Source organism: Pristiophorus japonicus, chromosome 13 (genome assembly GCF_044704955.1).
Source record: "Pristiophorus japonicus isolate sPriJap1 chromosome 13, sPriJap1.hap1, whole genome shotgun sequence".
Lineage (NCBI taxonomy): Eukaryota > Metazoa > Chordata > Chondrichthyes > Pristiophoridae > Pristiophorus > Pristiophorus japonicus.
This window is the reverse complement of record NC_091989.1, coordinates 7,303,176-7,324,335: the sequence shown is the minus strand read 5'-3', so window position 1 is coordinate 7,324,335 and position 21,160 is coordinate 7,303,176. Positions and strand designations below refer to the sequence as shown.

Here is a 21,160-nt window from a genome sequence, read left to right as displayed (position 1 = left end):
GATAAGGGAGTGCGTGATAAGGGAGATCCAACCTGTACTCTTGTTTTGGTTCTGCAAAATGCAATGGAGCTCCACAGATGGGTTTTGCAATTTTTAATAACGAATTTCCCTCTGTGCTCATAAAACGTTACTCCTGCTAATTAGCTGTGTTTGACGGTCACAAACACAAGTTCTGCACAGTTTGCACAGCCACTCTGGCACCACAAATTAACTTTCACTGTTAAAACAATCTTTTGACCAACTGACAACCAGGTAATTCCAAAAAATTCCACATTTCCAAATATATTGAGTAAACTAGGTGACAAATTGTGTATACACTACTGGAAAAACGGATTACATAAAAAGAACTGGCAAATTCTGAAGAAATACAGCATACATTATATAGACTAAAAGAGTCAGTACAAAAGATGGCCTTGTGTGCCCTCTACAGCAAAATGCAATAGGCTGCAATTAAATCAATGATTTTAGGCACATTGTAACTGCTGGTGGCAAACTATAAAAACAAGATCATATCATTTTCTGTCAAGAGTGTTTTTAAAAAAAAAAGCAAACTTAACAGAGATAATTATAGTAGTGCCATCAACATCCTGGGGGTCACCATTGATCAGAAACCTAACTGGACCAGCCACATAAATACTGTGGCAGTAGGTCATTGGCTGGGTATTCTGCGGCAAGTGTCTCACCTCCTGACTCCCCAAAGCCTTTCCACCATCTACAAGACACAAGTCAGGAGTGTGATGGAATACTCTCCACTTGCCTGGATGAGTGCAGCTCCAACAACACTCAAGAAGCTCGACACCATCCAGGACAAAGCAGCCCGCTTGATCGGCCCCCCATCCACCACCTTCAACATTCACTCCCTCCACCACCGGCTGCAGTGTGTACCATCTACAAGATGCACTGCAGCAACTCGCCAAGGCTTCTTCGGCAGCACCTCCCAAACCTGTGACCTCTACCACCTAGAAGGACAAGGGCAGCAGGCGCATGGGAACACCACCACCTCCACGTTCCCCTCCCAGTCACACACCATCCCGACTTGGAAATATATCGGCCGTTCCTTCATCGTCGCTGGATCAAAATCCTGGAACTCCCTCCCTAACAGCCCTGCGGGAGCACCTTTACCACACGGACTGCAGCAGTTCAAGAAGGCGGCTTACCACCACCTACTCGAGGGCAATCAGGGATGGGAAACAAATATGCTAGTCTTGCTAGCAACGCCCACATCCCAGGAACGAATAAAAAAAAATCCTGGTCAGTTTTCGGCGGATAAGTTTTGAGTTCAGTTTAAAAGTAACTTGTTTTCTACCAATGCCCGGGCCTCATTATAATCTCACCAAAATGACCAACCCGAATGGAAACCCACCTACTTCTGAGGAAGAATTTCCACCGGGTCACCCAGAGGCCTATTTAAAGCTGCAATGCACCTCTTAAAACAAGGTTGCAGTCACCCATAGCTTGTTTCAGTTCCAAGGTGCTGGGAGAAAAATATTGCATCCATCAATAATATTGCGGTTGGCTCTTCAGATGTTAAGTACCATTATTCAGCTTGCATTTATATAGTGCCTTTCATGGCCTCAGAGCATCTCAAAGCGCTTTACAATCAATGAAGTACTTTTTTGAAGTGTAGTCATTGTTGTAACGTGGCAGCCAATTTGCACACAGCAAGGTCCCACAAACAGCAATGTGATAATGATCAGATCATCTGTTTTACTGATGTTCATTGAGGGCTAAATATTGGCCAGGACACCAGGGATAACTCCCTGCTCTTCTTTGAAATAGTGCCATGGGATCTTTTACGCGCACCTTAGAGGATAAATGGAACCTCGGTTTAACATCTCATCCGAAAGACGGCACTTCTGATAATGCAGCACTCCCTCAGTAATTAGATTAGAAGCAACTGCAAACAGGCAGAGCTATCTAAGGCACATTTTAATATCCGTACACATCTTACTTTTTAAAAAGAAAATCACACATATATCCACCACCAAGGAGGACAGGAACAGCAATGCTGTCGAAACTACCACCTCCAAGCTCACCTCCATCTTCATTACATTTACTATGCTTAATACTCATTAACCTATATTTCCCTATATATAACATACTATGACTAACCCCCATTAAACTAAAATCAATATATTCATTACATAATTACTCTTGACCCACATAAATCTATAATCAACATATTTCTTTCATAATATTTTTAATCCTTATTTTACTGATAACAAAAAAGTTTACTTCGGGTTGGTACATGTCCTGACTTGGACATTTAATCACCATTCCTTAATTGTCGCTGGATAATATCCTGGAATTCCCCGCCTTGTACCAGTGTGGGAGCATCATCAGCACAAGAACGGCAGCAGTGCAAGGAGAAGGATCCACGTCCACCTCCTCAAGGCAACCAAGGTGGGGCATTAAATGTGGCCTTGCTGGCAGTGCCCACATCCCGAGACCAAAATAAAATGCTACAGCAGTAATACACCAAACTCTCCCGACTCATGTCCATTAAAAAATGCTACAACAATAATACACCAACCTCTGCCTGGGTACGGTGAAGAGTGCTCGGACCAATTTCCTTCGATTAGCTTTTGTGTTCATGTTCATGCAGAAATCCATGGCAGCCTGCGCAAAAACAATTAAAAGGTTTGTTGATTCTAGAGTTTTTTTTAAATTCAGCAACCGAAGATGTCAACTTTGGTCTCTACTTTTCAGAAGGCAAGAGTTGTATTGCAGCTAATGGTATAAATTATTTTAATCAAAAAAGCTGGTGGATCTTTTCCTTTAAAGTGATGCGGCCTTTGTATCAAAAGATCAAACTATTCTACTACAATTAAAAAAATTCAAAGTAACTTTCCTTAAAATGAATACAAAACCTCCCCGGCATTTGTAGAGAAGAGTGAGCTACTACCCAAAGATCAAATGGTTTATTTATAACGTTTCACAGTCAAAATAACTTGGGATTTGCTTGTATCTACTGAGGGCTTCATGGTCAGTCGCTGAAACAACTTCGAAGAAGAAATAACTATTAAAAAAGCTCACACTATTCAAAAACTTCCTGTTTTATTGTCACACTGACTTTTCCATTAAAATTAAGAGGAATTTCACCCTCAATATTATTTACGGGACTAAAATAAAAGTTCCAGAAGTGTTTAATCGTCAGAGAATAGATTGCAGTATAAAGATGGACCCTTTGGGAGACATTGGTAGCATATGGAACCAGGTTACAACTTGCTCTCCCCATTATTTAGGAAACACTGACAACAAAGGTCAGCTACATCATTCTTTGCACATTTCGTTCCAATTCATAACAAATTAACATTCGGAACTATATAAAAAAAAAAATCACTTTTGTGGGCATCACACAGGGATCCCAACAGTGAGACACAAAAGCAACAATTCCAAGTGAATGGTCATAAGAACATAAGAAATAGGAGCAGGAGTAGGCCATGTGGTCCCTCGAGCCTGCTCCGCCATTTAATATCATGGCTGATCTGATCTTGACCTCAGCTCCACATAACCCTCCACTCTCTTATCCTTCAAAAATCTGTCTATCTCCACCTTAAATATATTCAATGACCCAGCCTCCACAGCTCTCTGGGGCAGGGAATTCCAGATTCATGACCCTCTAAGAAACAATTCTTCCTATCTGTTTTAAATGGGCGAGCCTTTATTCTTAAACTGTGCCCCCTAGTTTTAGATTCTCCCATGAGTGGAAACATCCTCTCGGCATCTACCCTGTCAAAACGCCTCAGTATCTTATATGTTTCAATAAGATCACCTCTCATTCTTCTAAACTCCAATGAGTATAGGCCCAACCTGCTCAACCTTTCTTCATAAGTCAACCCCCTCATCTCCGGAAATCAACCTCATGAACCTTCTCTGAACTGCCTTTAGTGCAAGTATAAACTCAGCAAACTCTGAGTACAGAAGGAGCAGAAGCAGAGTGACACAGATGGATAATAAAGACAAGTGTGAAATAGGATCTGAATATATCTGGCACTTTTTATAGCAAATTACTATTACATGTATATGACAGAGGAGACTCACTTAAAAAGCAAGGCAAGTGTAGGCGAAGCAGAGTACCTTTGACTCAAAGTAATCTCTGGTTTGAGAAACTGAAATAATGCGCTCTCCACAAGGGAGAATAATGTACTACTCAGAGTGCAGAGAGAAAAGTCTATCACCACACAAAAAACTTTGTGCAATGTGTTTTCATTGAAAAAAAAACGACCTTGATGTTTGTAACTGCTGGGAGCAGGGCTTCCCTTTACTGCAAAGCCACTTTGTGGAGTCACCCATGGAAAGCGACGCCTCTGCAGAAAGTGGCACTTACAACTTCACACCGGCAACACGGGAGAGAAAGATCAACCAGCTAACTGGGGGCCACTTCGTCTAAACATCAGTTGTCGGCAAACTCTTATAAATCCATAATTCGGGACAAAATTAGTAAACGTTTAAAAGTTCATGGGTTAGTTAAGAACAGCCAGAATGAATCTATCAAAGGCAAATCATGTTTGACAACTTCAATAGGATGTTTTTGAAAAAAGTAGTGCCCAATTCGACAGATAAAAAGAATACCTCAGAGGCACAGTAAATGGATTTTCAAAAGGAGTGTTAAGACTTTCTTGTCTTCTAAGTGAGTCTCCTCTGCAGTATACATGGAACAGTAATTTGCTACAAAAGGTGTATAGCATCAAAGGAAAGAAATAGAAAACTGTTTGATGGACAGGGAACAAAGAGTTACGGTCAAAGGGGTTGGGGAATTGGAGAATGATTGCAAGTTGTTTACCCCAGTGGTCTGAACTGGGTCCATTTTTATTCTCAGGATATATAGACGATTAGGACTTTGGCTGAGCAAAGGAATTAGGTGCTAAGACTCCTTCCACTGACGAATGCTAAGAAGATTGAGGGTAGCCCAATTTAAAACTATCAATAAGAGAATGAGGAGGAAGGTTAGGAGAAATGTCTTAACAGAGATTCATTGGAGCATGGCATATTTTGCCAGAGAGTGGCTGAGGCAGTGATCATTGCACCTTTTAAGAGAAAACTGAATAAATATTTGAAGCAGAGTACCATACAGAGTAACTGCAGGGCAGCGAGATTAGTTTTGGATTGCTATAGCAAAGAGCCTGAACAGAATGATAATGAAATGGCCTCCTACAGTGCTGTCATCTTCTATGGCTCTCAGAGATGCAGTGCTGCATGTCTCATTAATGTTGATTTTTTTTTTTTAAAAAAGGTAGCTTGTACACTTTTATCTATATCTTTAGTCTGAGAGAGAGAATATCTAATTTCACACCCACGCTAGAATGTTAAAATTGTTCCAGCTTTGGGCAGGGAAAATTCTTACGGACCAATTTAATACAAACATACCAGCAGAGACAAGCCTTGCCTGTCAGTCCTATACAATCAGGAAATCTTGGACAAAGCCCTCACAATTTTCTGTTTATTAATTTTGATAGATGGAAAATTATAAGCAACATGCCCAATATTTGCAAATTTGCACAGCTGACGGTCCCACTGGTCGTGCATGTGTAAAACTGGCCTTTCAATCTCTGCCAGGAGGATTTTCAAAATGGCATGATAGTAACTAAAAAAAAATGTCATTACTATCAGTGGAACCAGAAATAATGTCATCTAAAGGATGTAGAATAAATGCTACGTTGCACAGAGCAGTCGCTTAAATATGAAAAATATGCAGTGTCCCACAGAGAGACAAGATGCAGATACGACCCCCAGTCCCGTTCGCACAAACACAGCCAAGCTCCCAATCTCAACTGAGGCACCAAATAAGAACTCCAAAAAATGGAGAATTGTCGAACCCACTCTTCGCAGCTAGTGTAGAGCAACACTCCAGTCGCCCGAGCACCGACTACTCTGATCTATGCAGGGAGTCTCGGCAATACATGAAAGGTAATAGAAGCTTATCTTGTATTTTCACAGTCACACCAGCTGCAAAGGAAATTCTGCAATTTCTACAAGGTTGACAGCAGATAAGTGAAGTCATGCAGACAAACAAAATGTAGCTGTACAAGTTCCGTTAAGTTTCTATATGAAGCAGGACTCTAAATGTACCTTGTCTATCAGGTCACGGTTGACACAGTTGGGCAGCTGCTGCAGAAAAGCGTCCACTATCAGTTTCAGATGAGAACCAGTGCTGGCTTCTTCTTCATCTTGTTCTGCAATATAATCACCATACGTCAGATACAGAGGATAAAGGCATTTCACACTTAAACATGGAGCCAGAGGAAGGCATGAAAAGTAAATTTTATTGAGGCAGTATCAACAAAATGCTGCTGCGTCTTAACAATGCCACACTTCAATATTTTGCATTATAGTTTTTTTTCTTTAAAGTTGCAAATATTTCTTCTATCCCAGTTACCGGCAACCAAGAGGACAAGCAGGCAATCTGCTCAAGTTCTCCACAATAACTGCTCTCCACGGCAACAGGTCAGATTGCACCGTCTCAGTATATCACCACAGCAGTTCAGTTGAGATTGGAAACCGAGTGTTGGTTGACTAATCAACCCTACAGTTCTTCTTCATTACGAGATTAAAGTTACCTGTTCCCAAACAGTTGGACCACTACACCATTAAACAAAAAAGTTATTACTGACAGATTTGCAGGACTTGGGATAGATCTTTGGGCATGGCTTCGTGCTCAAGATTAACTGATGGTTTCCAATCTTGGCTATGTGAATTGAGAAGGAGTTAGAGCAGATGCTTCTTTACGGATAGAGCATGAGAGAGTATCAGTCCACGTAAATTACTCTCCTGCAATGCCTTGCTGCTTCACATTGGCAACAGCTGGGGAGCAGAATCGTGCTCTTTGCTGGAAAAGGAGCAATTAAAGCAGCGAGGAGAGTAAAAATATGAGAACACTGCTAGGTCAAAATATGTCAGCTCACAAATTGCACTAGTAAAAGTGGCTGCATGTGTTCCTGGCATTCTTCAGAACAAGACAGACAAGTACAGTCAGCCCAAGAATATCCAGCCATGGCCAGTCAGACATTGTGGAGCATCTGTCAGCACTACTCAGTGCCCAGGAAACACTTATTTTGGTCGGTAGAGTGTCTCGACACACATGGAAATCCATCACCATGTCTTCAAATCATGCCAGCGAGGCTTCGAGCTAAGCAGGTTTACCATCAGAGCATGATAAGCTTCCGACTGCTCATCCAACCAGGACCACACTACCTATTAAGACACTGTCTTACATGGTTACCAAGGGCCAAGTGGGAGGAATCCTAGCTCCCAGTAGCAGTTCTACAGCCCCAAGTGCAATTAATAAGCCAGATAAGCTGGTCAACCATTAACAGTGCCCTGGCATAGATACTAATTTACAGAGTCGGTCACAAAGGGATGACTTGAATCCAATCCTCCAGCATCAAGGGATCATCCTGAAGTCACCTCAACCCCAAATAACACCGTACTTTTGTCCAGCCTGACCCACAAGAAGAATAGTCATTAGATAAGTGACAAGCACGAGTTTAAGCTTTCAAGGCTCTCAAGGAGGTAACCAGGAGGGTCAATGAGGGCAGTGCGTATGATGTAGCGTATATGGATTTTAGTAAAGCTTTTGATAAGGTCCCACAACACAGACTGGTCACGAAAGTAAAAGCCCATGGGATCCAGGGCAAAATGGCAAGTTGGATCCAAAATTGCCTCAGAGGCAGGAAGCAAAGGGTAATGGTTGATGGGTGTTTCCAGTGGGGTCCCACAGGGCTCAGTACTAGGTCCCTTGCTTTTTGTGGTGTACATCAATGATCTAGACTTGAATATAGGGGGTATGATTAAGAAGTTTGCAAGATGATACTAAAATCGGCTGTGTGGTTGATAATGAAGAAAGCTGTGGACTGCAGGAAGATATCAATCGATCAGGTGGGCAGAACAGTGGCAAATGGAATTTAATCCGGAGAAGTGTGAGGTAATGCATTTGGGGAGGGCTGACAAGGAAAGGGAATACACATTAAATGGTAAGACACTGAGAAGTGTAGAGGAACAGAGGGACCTTGGAGTGCATGTCCACAGATTCCTGAAGGTAGCAGGCCAGGTGGATAAGGTGAAGGAGGCATACGAATGCTTGCCTTTATTAGCTGAGGCATAGAATACAAGAGCAGGGGGACTTTGCTTGAACTGTATAAAACACTGGTTAGGCTACAGCTAGAGTACTGCGTGCAGAGAAGACTGAGGGGTGGGTTTATGAAGGGCCTAAATATAGTGGATAGCAAGGGCATATTCCCCTTAGCATAGGGGTCATTAACTAGGGAGCATGAATTTCAAATAATCGGTAGAAAGTTTAGAGGGGATTTGCGGGGAAATTTATTCACGCAGAGGGTGGTGGGGGTCTGGAACTCACTGCCTGAAAGGGTGGTAGAGGCAGAAACGCTCACCACATTTAAAAAATACTTTGATATGCACCTGAAGCGCCGTAACCTACAGGGCTACGGACCTAGAGCTGGAAAGTGGGATTAGGCTGGGTAGCCTCTTGTTGGCCAGCACAGACACGATGAGCCGAAATGGCCTCCTTCCATGCTGTAAACTTCTATGATTCTAAGGCACACAGCAGATACCAGGAACTTCTCAACAGCAACGTGGGGGGGAAGAAAAAGGATGGAGGGGCGCATCAGAACTCACCATAAATATGCAACTGTATTCTCCTGTAAACAACAAAGACACACTGTGTACCCAATCAGTGTGGAGTTCCTCCTGGTGGAGGTGCAGGGCTCCAGAAGCAGCTGATTGTCGCTTCGTAACGCAGTCGCAATACAACCGTCATTCCAAGTCAGAATTATGTGCCAGTCACCTTGATGGTCAGGATATCCGAGCCCAATATCGTGTACCAGGATTGCTGATCACCAACTCCAGGTGAAGAGCTTTGGCAAAGAACCCACGATAAGGCTAACACCCCGTTCAGTGTGCTTAGTGACAGCTTGGTCTCGGCTGGAGCCCTCCCTCTTGGCAACCGCATCCCCCTTTTAGTCAGAAATCCCGTTTGGACACATGACGGACATCTGAACATGCAGTTTTATTATGCAGCATTTATGCTTACTGTACCCTTACAGGGATACGGTGTGGAGGACATGATGACTAAGAAACTCCAAACAGGTGCCCACCAATCTAACCGAAAGAGGTAGTCAGCACTGTGCGTTTTCTAGACACCAAATGGTGCTGATGCACACTCAGCAATGCATGTCTGGTCATGGCTGGATTTATTAGGCTGATTGTACTTTTATATCTTGCTCTGAACAATGCAGGACATATGTGCAGCCACTCCTGGCAGATGCAGTTCCTGCACAGATGGAAATTTCCCAAGTCACAACACCATGTTTCATTAAAAACATAAGAATTAGGAACAGGAGTAGGCCAATCGGCTCCTCGAGCCTGCTCTGCCATTCAATGAGATCATGACTAATCCTCTACCTCAACTCCACTTTCCTGCACTATCCCTTGATTCCCTTAGTATCCAATTTCAGTCACAAGTATTTTATTCAACAATTTTTATTTGTGCACAGTATTTAAAATGTTTAGATGATGGTTTGCAGGCATGTTACTGTACTATGGAGACACTTGGTGTTTGATATTGGTGTTGCATTGCATGCATCAATACCAAAGGGTGCTGTGCTGATTGCAAGATTTCATTTTGTGGTTACTTGTGTTACGGTATAGAACCTTTTCATTCTTTCTCGTGCATGCTTGTCCTGAAAAGGGCAGCTGAGGACAATATTTTCTGGAGGTTCCTTGCCCAACATCAACATTTTAGACTCCCGATAAATTATCAAACTCAACAGGCCAATGTCTGAGAACGATGCTCAAGTTTAATCTGCTCCTAATGAAAGGGTGGAGATTTTCTCCCAAACCTTTTTCGAACAAGGGCTCCGATGCAAGGAGCAAAGAAGTTTTGAAGCTGGGATAAAATTAACTGGAACAATGACACAGGTTTGCGGCTTTATATTGCTTTTGAATAGATGACGACACATAGCAGCATTTTCCTACAATGCTAGAACAGGATTTTCACACATACTCAACACAAAGACTTCACCAGAACCTTGCATATGGAAAATGCAGAAACAAGATTGCCGATACCTAGCTAAACATGTAGACCATAATTAACAGTGAAAAATTACCTCCGCTCTCATATTAGTATTAAAAACTCCATTTATAGAGAAGAGCTTGGATAAAATATTTGAAGTATAAAAAAAAACAAATTTTATCCAAAAAATCTCAGCCACAAAATTGAAAAACACCATATCCTAACCGACTGGGTCACCATTACATCGAGTGTATTAACATGCAGACTGTAACTTTTACAGAAAGTTGTCAATTTTCACTACAACAACAACAGCTTGTAGTTATATAGCACCCTGAACGTGGTGAAACATCCCAAGGTGCTTCAACAGGAGTAACATCAGATTTAAAAAATTTGTCACCGAGCCGCATAAGGAGAAATTAGCGCAGGTGATTAAATGCTTGGTCAAAGAGGTAGGTTTTTAAGGAGCGTCATTTCTCGACTACCACTTCATTTGGGTCCAGATAGGTGGTGGTGCATTATGGCCCAGATTTTGCGGGGCCGATGACGGCAGATGCACAGCACACGCGACAACCCGGAACTTGCAATCTGCCACGTTTCGCATTTGCAGATCTTTAGCATCTGCTGCACTCACACTTTTGCTGGCGCAGAGTTGGGCTATTTCCCCGACTACTGCCCAGCGAATGCCCATGAAACCCTTATGCCCGGCAAAAGCAGGCGGAAGGGTTAAAATATATATTTTTAAATGATTAAAACATACACATAGTAGGAGTAAATGGGTACTTTTCAGAATGGCAGGCAGTGACTAGTGGGGTACCGCAAGGTTCTGTGCTGGGGCCCCAGCTGTTTACACGGTACATTAATGATTTAGACGAGGGGATTAAATGTAGTATCTCCAAATTTGCGGATGACACTAAGTTGGGTGGCAGTGTGAGCTGCGAGGAGGATGCTATGAGGCTGCAGAGTGACGTGGATAGGTTAGGTGAGTGGGCAAATGCATGGCAGATGAAGTATAATGTGGATAAATGTGAGGTTATCCACTTTGGTGGTAAAAACAGAGAGACAGACTATTATCTGAATGGTGACAGATTAGGAAAAGGGAAGGTGCAGCGAGACCTGGGTGTCATGGTACATCAGTCATTGAAGGTTGGCATGCAGGTACAGCAGGCGGTTAAGAAAGCAAATGGCATGTTGGCCTTCATAGCGAGGGGATTTGAGTACAGGGGCAGGGAGGTGTTGCTACAGTTGTATAGGGCCTTGGTGAGGCCACACCTGGAGTATTGTGTACAGTTTTGGTCTCCTAACTTGAGGAAGGACGTTCTTGCTATTGAGGGAGTGCAGCGAAGAGTCACCAGACTGATTCCCGGGATAGTGGGACTGACCTATCAAGAAAGACTGGATCAACTGGGCTTGTATTCACTGGAGTTCAGAAGAGTGAGAGGGGACCTCATAGAAACGTTTAAAATTCTGACGGGTTTGGACAGGTTGGATGCAGGAAGAATGTTCCCAATGTTGGGGAAGTCCAGAACCAGGGGTCACAGTCTAAGGATAAGAGGTAAGCCATTTAGGACCGAGATGAGGAGAAACTTCTTCACCCAGAGAATGGTGAACCTGTGGAATTCTCTACCACAGAAAGTAGTTGAGGCCAATTCACTAAATATATTCAAAAGGGAGTTAGATGAAGTCCTTACTACTCGGGGGATCAAGGGGTATGGCGAGAAAGCAGGAATGGGGTACTGAAGTTTCATGTTCAGCCATGAACTCATTGAATGGCGGTGCTGGCTAGAAGGGCTGAATGGCCTGCTCCTGCACCTATTTTCTATGTTTCTATGTTACATCCATGTATAATTAGTTTAGGTAAATTTTTTTAAATCAATTTATTTTCAAAAAAATTTTATTTTTATTGCTTAATGAAAGGGCATTTTCATTAATTTTGAACGTGGGAACATTTGTTTTTATTGAAGTGGTCTGAATTCCAACTTATTTTGGGATTTCTAATATGTTTATGGGGGCTCCGTAGGTAAATGGAATCCCCATTAGCATCATAGGAATCCCCCTCTTTGATTGGTTGACCAGTCTCACATGATCCCAGGGATGCATGCGAGCCGCATACGCCCCTGGGATCCATGGGCTTTTTACGCAGGCGTACGCACGGAGGCCCGGGACCCGAAGCTCCGGGGACACCGGGTACGTTCAGATTTTGTTTCCCGGTTCGGAGGCGTATTCTTCTGGTCGGCCTCCGACTGCAAATTCAGGGCCAATCATCATCATAGGAAGTCCCTCGGAATCGAGGAAGACTTGCTTCCACTCAAAAAAAAAAAATAAGTCCTTAGGTGACTGAACAGTCCAATATGAGAACCACAGGTAGTACAGATAGTCGTTGAGGATAAGGGTGGGTGGCACTGGTTTGCCACACGCTCTTTCCGCTGCCTGCGCTTGTTTCTGCATGCTCTCGGCAACGAGACTCGAGATGCTCAACGCCCTCCTGGATGCACTTCCTCCACTTAGGGCGTTTTTTGGCCAGGGACTCCCAGATGTGGGTGGGGATGTTGCACTTTATCAGGGAGGCTTTGAGGGTGTCCCTGTAACGTTTCCCCTGCCCACCTTTGGCTCGTTTGCCGTGAAGGAGTTCTGTGTAGAGCGCTTGCTTTGGGAGTCTCGTGTCGGGCATGAGAACAATGTGGCCTTCCCAGCAGAGCTGATCAAGTGTGGTCAGTGCTTCAATGCTGGGGATGTTGGCCTGGTCGGGGACGCTAACATTGGTGCATTTGTCCTCGCAGGGGATTTGCAGGATCTTGCGGAGACATTGTTGATGGTATTTCGCCAGCAATTGGAGGTGTCTACTGTACATGGTCCATGTCTCTGAGCCGTACAGGAGGATATATCATCTGTGGATTACAGCTGGCAGAAATACATTCTGCCTGATCAATACCTAAATTCAGATCTTCTTTACCATGGGGCAGTGAGTGAAGTCCAGGTTATTCAGCCCTCTGAGCAGAGTAGGGAGGTTATGCTTGAGCTGTATAAAACACTAGTTAGGCCACAGCTAGAGTACTGTGTGCAATTCTGGTCACCCCATTGCAGGAAAGATGTGAATGCACACAAGAGAGTATAGAGGAGATTTACGAGGACGTTGCCTGGACTGGAGAATTTTAGCTGTGAGGAAAGATTGGATAGGCTGGGGTTGTTTTCTTTGGAACAGAGGAGGCTGAGGGGAGACCTAATTGAGGTGTACAAAATTATGAAGGGCCTAGACAGAGTGGATAGGAAGGACCTATTTCCCTTAGCAGAGGGGTCAACAACCAGGGGGCATAGATTGAAAGTAATTGGTAGGAGGTTTAGAGGGGATTTGAGGGGAAATTTTTTTCACCCAGAGGGTTGTGGGGATCTGGAACTCACTGCCTGAAAGGGTGGTAGAGGCAGAACCCCTCATCGCATTTAAAAAGTATTTGGATATGCGCTTGAAGTGCTGTAACCTACAGGGCTACGGATCTAAGAGCTGGAAAGTGGGATTAGGCTGGGTAGCTCTTTGTCGGCCGACGCGGACATGATGGGCCGAATGGCCTCCTTCTGTGCTGTAAATTTCGATGATTCCTTGATTCTGACAGATAAAAGTCAAAGCAGAATGTAATATTAACACTCAAGGGTGTTGCTACGCGGGAACATATCGGCGAGAGACCAATCTGCAGCTCGCAACTCTGTGCTGTCAAAACAAGCAATTCAAAAGAGACAGGTTTGTTGGGCCTAGTGGCATTTCCCAGTTTCTAAAAGTTATTTCAGTCTAGAAATAAGGAAAATATTAGAATGTTAAATGTAAACAGCAGTCTCAGCTCCATGTAGAGGTTAGATGTAGCTCAGCCACAGCGTGGGAGCAGCAGACTGTGCAGGTTAGTTAAAGCAGTTAAATATTTATAGTGTTACCATGCTCCTCCAGAAGTTTCTGACTGGGGTCTTCGGTTTCATCTGTTCCTTCTTCCTCTACTATTATTTCATCATTAATATCCAGATTTTCCAGTTCCAGCTCCAGTTCCTCCGTAGCAACCAACTCTTTGGAATCTTTTGCATCCTTGGAATCCTTTGCATCTTTAGAATCTGCTAAAAACATGCAAATTAATTGTACATACAGATCTTTGTGGTGGATTTTGCAAACATTTCACGTGAACCTTTTGCGATACTATCCCAAAACCGCACAAAGTGGCCAATGTGTTTTGAAACTATTATTCACAGCATAAAATGCAATACTTAAACAGTGAAAGCGAAATTTAGATATTCCTCTGTGTTGCTTTAACTGAACAAAGTTCTGGCTTTTTTTCCCCCAAACCACCAACCATATTTCACATAGCAACATAATCTTCTTCCTTTTCCCTCTTCAATTATCTCCCTTTTTCTGAAGATGGCCACACACGGCATTACCTTTTGTCTCTTCTTTGCTGGCGTTATCTTTGTTCTGCGCGTTATCTTTGAACAATATGGCAGGTACAAAGGCTTTCAGGTCAATTAGGTTTTCATAGAAATTGCGAGCATCTTCATCCTCCCAGATTCCTCCATCAAGGTCATATTCGCCAGGTTTCCCAGGTGTGAAGATGTCTATGCCAGTGCCATGTTCTGTTAAATAAAATTACAGAACTTCATTCTATGCAATAATTGTCATTCAGTGGCAACCAGTGGCTGTTCCTAGAAGTCTCGCAAATACATTCATGGAGTTGACTAAAAACCTTTTGTATTGGATTTTCAAAGCCAGTTTTTGCTGCCAGAGACATGTTTTTGATCAAACTGCTTTATAGTACAATAAAGAGGGTGCAGAGGAGATTTACAAGGATGATACCAGGAATGCGAGCGTATACCTATCAGGAAAGGATGAACAGGTTGAGTCTCTTTTCTCTTGAAAGAGAAGGCTAAAGGGTAATGGTCTATAACGGTTTTGATAGAGTAGACAGCGAGAAAGTGTTTCCATGTGTGGGGAAGAGCAGAACTAGAGGCCATTTGTTGGATAAGATCATCACTAAGAAATCCAATAGGGAATTCAGAAGGAATTTTACCCTTTACCCAGAGTGCTGAGAATGTGGAACTCGCTGCCACAGGGAATGGTTGAAGCAAATAGTATTGATGCATTTAAGGGGAGGCTAGACAAGCATATGAAGGAGAAGGGAATAGAGGGTTATGCAGACAGATTTAGATGAGGAAACATGGGACGAGTGGAGCATAAACGCCAGCATGGACTGGTTGGGCCAAATGGCCGGTTTCTGTGGCATTTATCCGATGTAATCCTATGTAAAGGGGCATTTTCACTAACAGAAATGTCTTCCAAGGCTATGACCTGCATTTTGGCTGCTTATCGGAATGCTAATGAATATAAACTGTGGATGGAATCGGGACACTGTCACATAATTGGATGGTACCATAGAGTTCGCAATGTATCCTCTGCCACCCAAACTGTAACACTCTGATGGGCAGCCTCACCTTCCTGTGCAGATTTATCTTGGGGAAGTTCAGGCATGTTCTCATCCAACAAATCAGCCAGACTCTGTGTGTTGGCCAACAGCTTCTGGTAGGAGGTGGCAAATTCCTCATACTGCTTGTGCCGATCTTCACTCAGCTCTCCTTTTGAATGCAAGATTCGCCTAACAGAAAGAAACACATAAATACAGAAGTTAAAAGGAAATCTGGTCACAGAGCCCATTTCCACTGTCAAGTTAATCATGTGCGATACACACATTTGTCTCCAGGTCTGCTCTCTCAGGCGGATGTAAAAGATCCCACGGCACTATTTCGAAGAAGAGCAGGGGAGTTCTCCCCGGTGACTGGCCAATATTTATATCCCTCAATCACATCACTAAAACAGATTATCTGGTCATTATCACATTGCTGTTTGTGGGAGCTTGCTGTGCGCAAATTGGCTGTCGTGTTTCCTACATTACAAGTTCAAAAAGTACTTTATTTGGCTGAAAAGCGCTTTGGGACTTCTGGTGGTTGAAAAAGGTGCTATATAAATGCAAGTCTTTTTTGGAAAATCAAAAATATGAATTTGGAACCAAATTTGTACATCCACATTTTACTGAAAGAGGAATTTCTGAATGATGAGCAATTACTAAATCATTTCACTGAGCCATTAATAAAAACATGTATGGGCAGCATGTAATGAATAGGTTAAACTAATGGGAATGGGGAGCACTGCAAATATCCATGTGACATACAGATTTTGTCGATACCTCAATCAAGTTTCACTCTAATACAAAAGCAAAATACCGTGGATGCTGGAATCTGGAATAAAAACAGAAAATGCTGGAAATCTCAGCGGGTCAGGCAACATCCGTGGAGAGGAAGCAGAGTTTATGTTTCGTGACCCGAAAGCAAGTTGTGAGGAGGACACAAAGAATCTGCAAAGGGATATAGACAGGCTAAGTGAGTGGGCAAACATTTGACAGATGGAGTATAATGTGGGAAAGTATGAGGTTATCCACTTTAGCAGGAAAAATAAAAAAGCAAATTATTATTACGATGGCGATTACAAAATGCTTCAGTACAGAGGGACCTGGGGGGGGTCCTGGTACATGAAACACAAAAAGTTAGTGTGCAGGTACAGCAAGTAATCAGGAAGGCAAATGGAATGTTGGCCTTTATTGCAAGGGGGGTAGAGTATAAAAGCAGAGATGTCCTGCTACAACTATACAAGGTATTGGTGAGGCCACACCTAGAGTACTGTGTGCAATATTGGTCTCCTTATTTAAGGAGGGATATACTTGCATTGGAGGCAGTAAAGAGAAGGTTCACTAGGATGATTCCTTAGATGAATGGATAGACTTATGAAGAAAGTTTGAGCCTGTACTCATTGGAGTTTAGAAGAATGAGAGGTGATCTTATTGAAACATACAAGATACTGAGGGGGCTCGACAAGGTAGATGCAGAGAGGATGTTTCCACTTGTGGGGGAACGTAGAACTAGGGGACATAGTTTAAGAATAAGGGGTCGCCCATTTAGGTCGGAGATGGAGGAGGAATTTATTCTCTCAGAGGGTTGTAAATCTGTGGAATTCTCTGCCCCAGAGAGCTGTGGAGGCTGGATCATTGAATATATTTGTGGAGATAAGACAGATTTTTGAATGATGGGTTATGGGGAGCAGGCAGGGAAGTGGAGCTGAACCCAAGATCAGATCAGCCATGATCTTATTAAATAGTGAAACAGGCTCGAGGGGCCAAATGGCCTCCTCCTGTTCCTATTTCTTATGTTCTTATGAATTGCAGTTTGAAAAGAAGTTGATTATTCAAAATTACTCAAAAATAAATTTGCAAACATATTACAAGGTATTTCATAAGGACAGGAACACCTGTTATGATTCGAATGTAGTGCAAGTTTTGGCCACAATGTGGCACCAAATCGATCTGCTCGCAGCCCTCCCAGTCACTTGGGTGAACAGAAAACAAAACAGGCTTTCAAGAACAATAACTACAGGGCCAAGCTGGAACAGGCCAAGTTTCTGATTATTGATTTTGGCACAAGCAGTATTTGATAATTGCACAAAAGGTGTCCTAGAAAGCTGGCAGAGGTTTACTGGGTCACGATTAATAACAGGCGCCATGAACAATGTACAATTACAAAGCCTCTTTGGAAAAAGTGCAAACTGCAGGTCACGCATTGGACTCAGTCATCCGAGAACTCATTTTTAGTGTGGAAGCAAGTCATCCTCGACTCCGAGGGAGTGTCCAAGAGAGAGAAACAATTACAACAGTGACTACATTTCAAAAGTATTTCAATGGCTGTAAAGCGCTTCGAGTCGTCCTGAGGTTGTGAAATGCGCTATATAAATGCAGGTTTTTCTTTATACAATACATCAAAGGCTTTCATAGAGTGTTACAGAAATGTACAATTTTAACTAATACAAAATAAGTATTCTTCACTCTAAAAAGAAAATCCAGTACATACACACAATTTGTATTTATATAGCGCCTTTAACACAGTGAAACGTCCCAAGGCGCTTCACAGGAGAATTAGGAGATATAATTTCGACACCGAGCCACATAAGTAGAAATTAGTGCAGGTCAAACAGTTTTAAAGTTTTAAAGGAGTGTCTTGAAGGAAGAAAGAAAGGTAGAGAGGCGGAGAGGTTTAGGCAGGGAGTTCTGGAGCTTGGGGCCCAGACAACTGAAGGCACGGCCACCAATGGTTGAGCGATTATAATCAGGGATGCTCAAGAGGGCAGAATTAAAGGAGCGCAGACATTTCGGTGGGGTTGTGGGGCTGGAGGAGATTACAGAGATAGGGAGGGGTGAGGCCATAGAGGGATTTAAAAACAAGGATAAGGATTTTGAAATCGAGGCATTGCTTAACCGGGAGCCAATGTAGGTCAGCGAGCACAGGGGTGATGGGTGAGTGGGACTTGGTGCGAGTTAGGACACGGGCAGCCGAGTTTTGGATCACCTCTAGTTTACATAGGGTAGAATGTGGGAAGCCAGCCAGGAATAGTCAAGATTAGAGGTAGCAAAGACATGGATGAGGGCTTCAGCAGCAGATGAGCTGACGCAAGGGCGGAGATGGGCGATGTTACGGAGGTGGAAATAGGCGGTCTTGGTTATGCTGCGGATATGTGGTCGAAAGCTCATTTCAGAATCAAATATGACACCAAAGTTGCAAACAGTCTGGTTCAGCCTCAGACAGCAGTTGGCGAGAGGGATGGCGTCAGTGGCTCGGGAACGGAGTTTGTGGCGGGGATCAAAAACAATGGCTTCAGTCTTCCCAATATTCAATTGGAGAAAATTTCTGCTCATCCAGAACTGGATGTTGGACAAGCAGTCTGACAATTTACACAGTAGAAAGGTTATTGAAGGTGGTGTTTCTCTTAGCTGAATTGAGAAATAGTCAGAGCTGTCCAGCAAGATTGGGATTCCCAGTGTCAGCTAGCGAGAAATAAACGGAGGAGATTTGCAACCAAATCAGAAATCACTAACTAGAGGTAGCCCAGATAAACCCAAGAATGGCAGTCAAAATGGGAAGGAATTCTTAAAATACATTCTGGACGGTTTCTTAGTAGATTAAAGAAAGTCTTGTATTTATATAGTGTCTGTCATGACATCATGAAGGGTTTTGATAGAGTAAATAAGGAAAAACAGTTTCCAGTGGCAGAAAGGTCGGTAACCAGAGGACACAGATTTAAGGTAATTAGCAAAAGAACCAGGGGGCAGATAAGAAATGTTTTAACGTCGTGAGGTATGATGATCTGGAACGCGCTGACTGAATGGGCAGTGGAATCAGATTCAATAGTAACTTCCAAAAGTAAATTTTCAAAAGTGCAGTGTTAAGGGAGCGCTGCACTGTCAGAGGTGCCGTCTTTCGGATGAGACATTAAATCGAGGCCCTGTAAGCTCTCTTAGGTGGAAGTAAAAGATCCCGTAGCATTATTTCGAACAAGAGCAGGAGAGTTATCCCCAGTATCCTGGGGCCAATATTTCTCCTTCAATCCACATCACTAAAACAGATTATCTGGTCATTATCACATTGCTGTTTGTGGGAGCTTGCTGTGCGCAAACTGGCTGCCGCGTTTCCCACATTACAACAGTGACTACACTTCAAAAGTACTTAATTGGCTGTACAGCACGTCCAGTGAAAGACTCTATATAAATGCAAGTTTTTCTTTCTTTTTCTTGAACTGGAAGAGTGAAATCTGCAATTGTAGTGCTGGGATCAATAGTCCAAACGGACAGTGCGAAAACTTCGATTTCACATAACAAAAATGATGCATTGCCAAATTTCTGATGGCCAGACAGTGGAGATCAGATTTTAAAAGCGGTTTCACATATCATGGGATTAAGCAAGAATCAGGCTGTTTCTGACGAAAGTAGACACAATGACACGTTTCTGTTCGAGTATCTCGCTGCTGCTTGTATTGTACTTGCGAGGTAGGACTCTTCATGTGGTTTAGAAAAGGTCCTTCAGCATCATTTCCAATAGGACGTCCGTGGCACCAGAGACGTGAACTCCAGCTGTGCATCTCTAGTGGAATTAATGCGCAGTATAATACAATCATAGAATAGCACAGCACAGGAGGCCGTTTGGCCGATCGAGTCTGCGTCGGCTTTATCGAAGAGCAATCCACTTAGTCCCACTTCCCCTTAGTGGCATGGAATCTTTTGCGTCCACTTGAGGGAGCAGACGGGGCCTCAGTTTAACATCTCATCCGAAAGACGGCACCTCCGACAGTGCAGCGCTCCCTCAGCGCTGCACTGGAGTGTCAACCTCCCTCCCTCGCCATTCCAGTGTCAAAGTCACCATCATCATCATCATCGTCGGCGTCGGCAGTCCCTCGAAAGAAGGATGACTTGCTTCCACTCCAAAAAAGGATGAGTTCGCAGGTGTTTCAATGAAGGAACTAATATACCAGATCCTGAACTACATTCTGAAGGGTGGAAGATGCCTGTGCGTGGATTATTTTAACGTGGGGTGGCCGTTGCACACCAGCCACCACACGGGCTTGACAGAGCGAGGTCTTGGTCCAGTGGCAAGGGTTAACCAGGACGACGGGACCGTGCTCTGCTGCACGGACCGAGTGCGCGCACATATCGCAGTGTGGGCTGGGCCCGTGCTGCCCCAGGGCCCTCGCCTCTTCTGGGCCCCATTGGGATAATAAACCCCAGAACACGGAGGAAGGTTAGGGATGAAAAAGCAGAGGTAGAACAATAATGTTCCAAATTTCTCCAGAAACAAGAATTATATCAAAAGACCATGAATGTTAAAAGGGGAAAGCCAGGTAACTAATGGAATTAAACAGCTAGAGACCATAATCAGAGTTAACACTGGTGAAATAATCAGGGATAATTTTAGTGACGAGTTAGAAGCATGGACGGGAACATAGATTTCTTGAGGACATATCACACATTACAAAACTACCAAGGAAATTACCAAGCATATAGACAAAGAGAATACTGTGGATGTGGTATATATTTTCAAAAGTGCTTAAAGTGCCAAGAGAGACTTTTGTGAAGGCCAAGCCCCACAGTATTCAATATAAATCGACAGCATCAACGGAGAAATGGCTGAAGGATAGAAAACAGCAGTAAGTGGATGTTTCTCAGGTTGCCAAGATGTCTCGTGGACACTCTCGAGTTGCATCTAGTGGACACTGTCGCTCTCCATGTACACAGA

General features: G+C 43.3%; 1 protein-coding gene across 3 annotated transcripts in view; it reads right to left on the bottom strand.

Moving 5' to 3' along the window:
* upf2 (UPF2 regulator of nonsense mediated mRNA decay) overlaps window positions 1-21,160 on the bottom strand; it is a 126,601-nt gene that overhangs the window by 87,272 nt on the left and 18,169 nt on the right. For 2 of the 3 annotated variants that reach the window (XR_011596252.1, XM_070897107.1), the window contains 5 exons: window positions 15,488-15,648; window positions 14,441-14,632; window positions 13,949-14,122; window positions 6,073-6,176; window positions 2,534-2,619 (listed from right to left, as the gene is read on the bottom strand). Coding sequence is in view for 2 of the 3 variants with exons in the window: in XM_070897107.1 (XP_070753208.1) it covers window positions 2,534-2,619; window positions 6,073-6,176; window positions 13,949-14,122; window positions 14,441-14,632; window positions 15,488-15,648 (717 nt within the window). In the remaining variant the exon portion in view is untranslated. The remainder of the gene's footprint in view (window positions 1-2,533; window positions 2,620-6,072; window positions 6,177-13,948; window positions 14,123-14,440; window positions 14,633-15,487; window positions 15,649-21,160) is intronic. The other variant, XM_070897108.1, reaches the window with a different exon arrangement.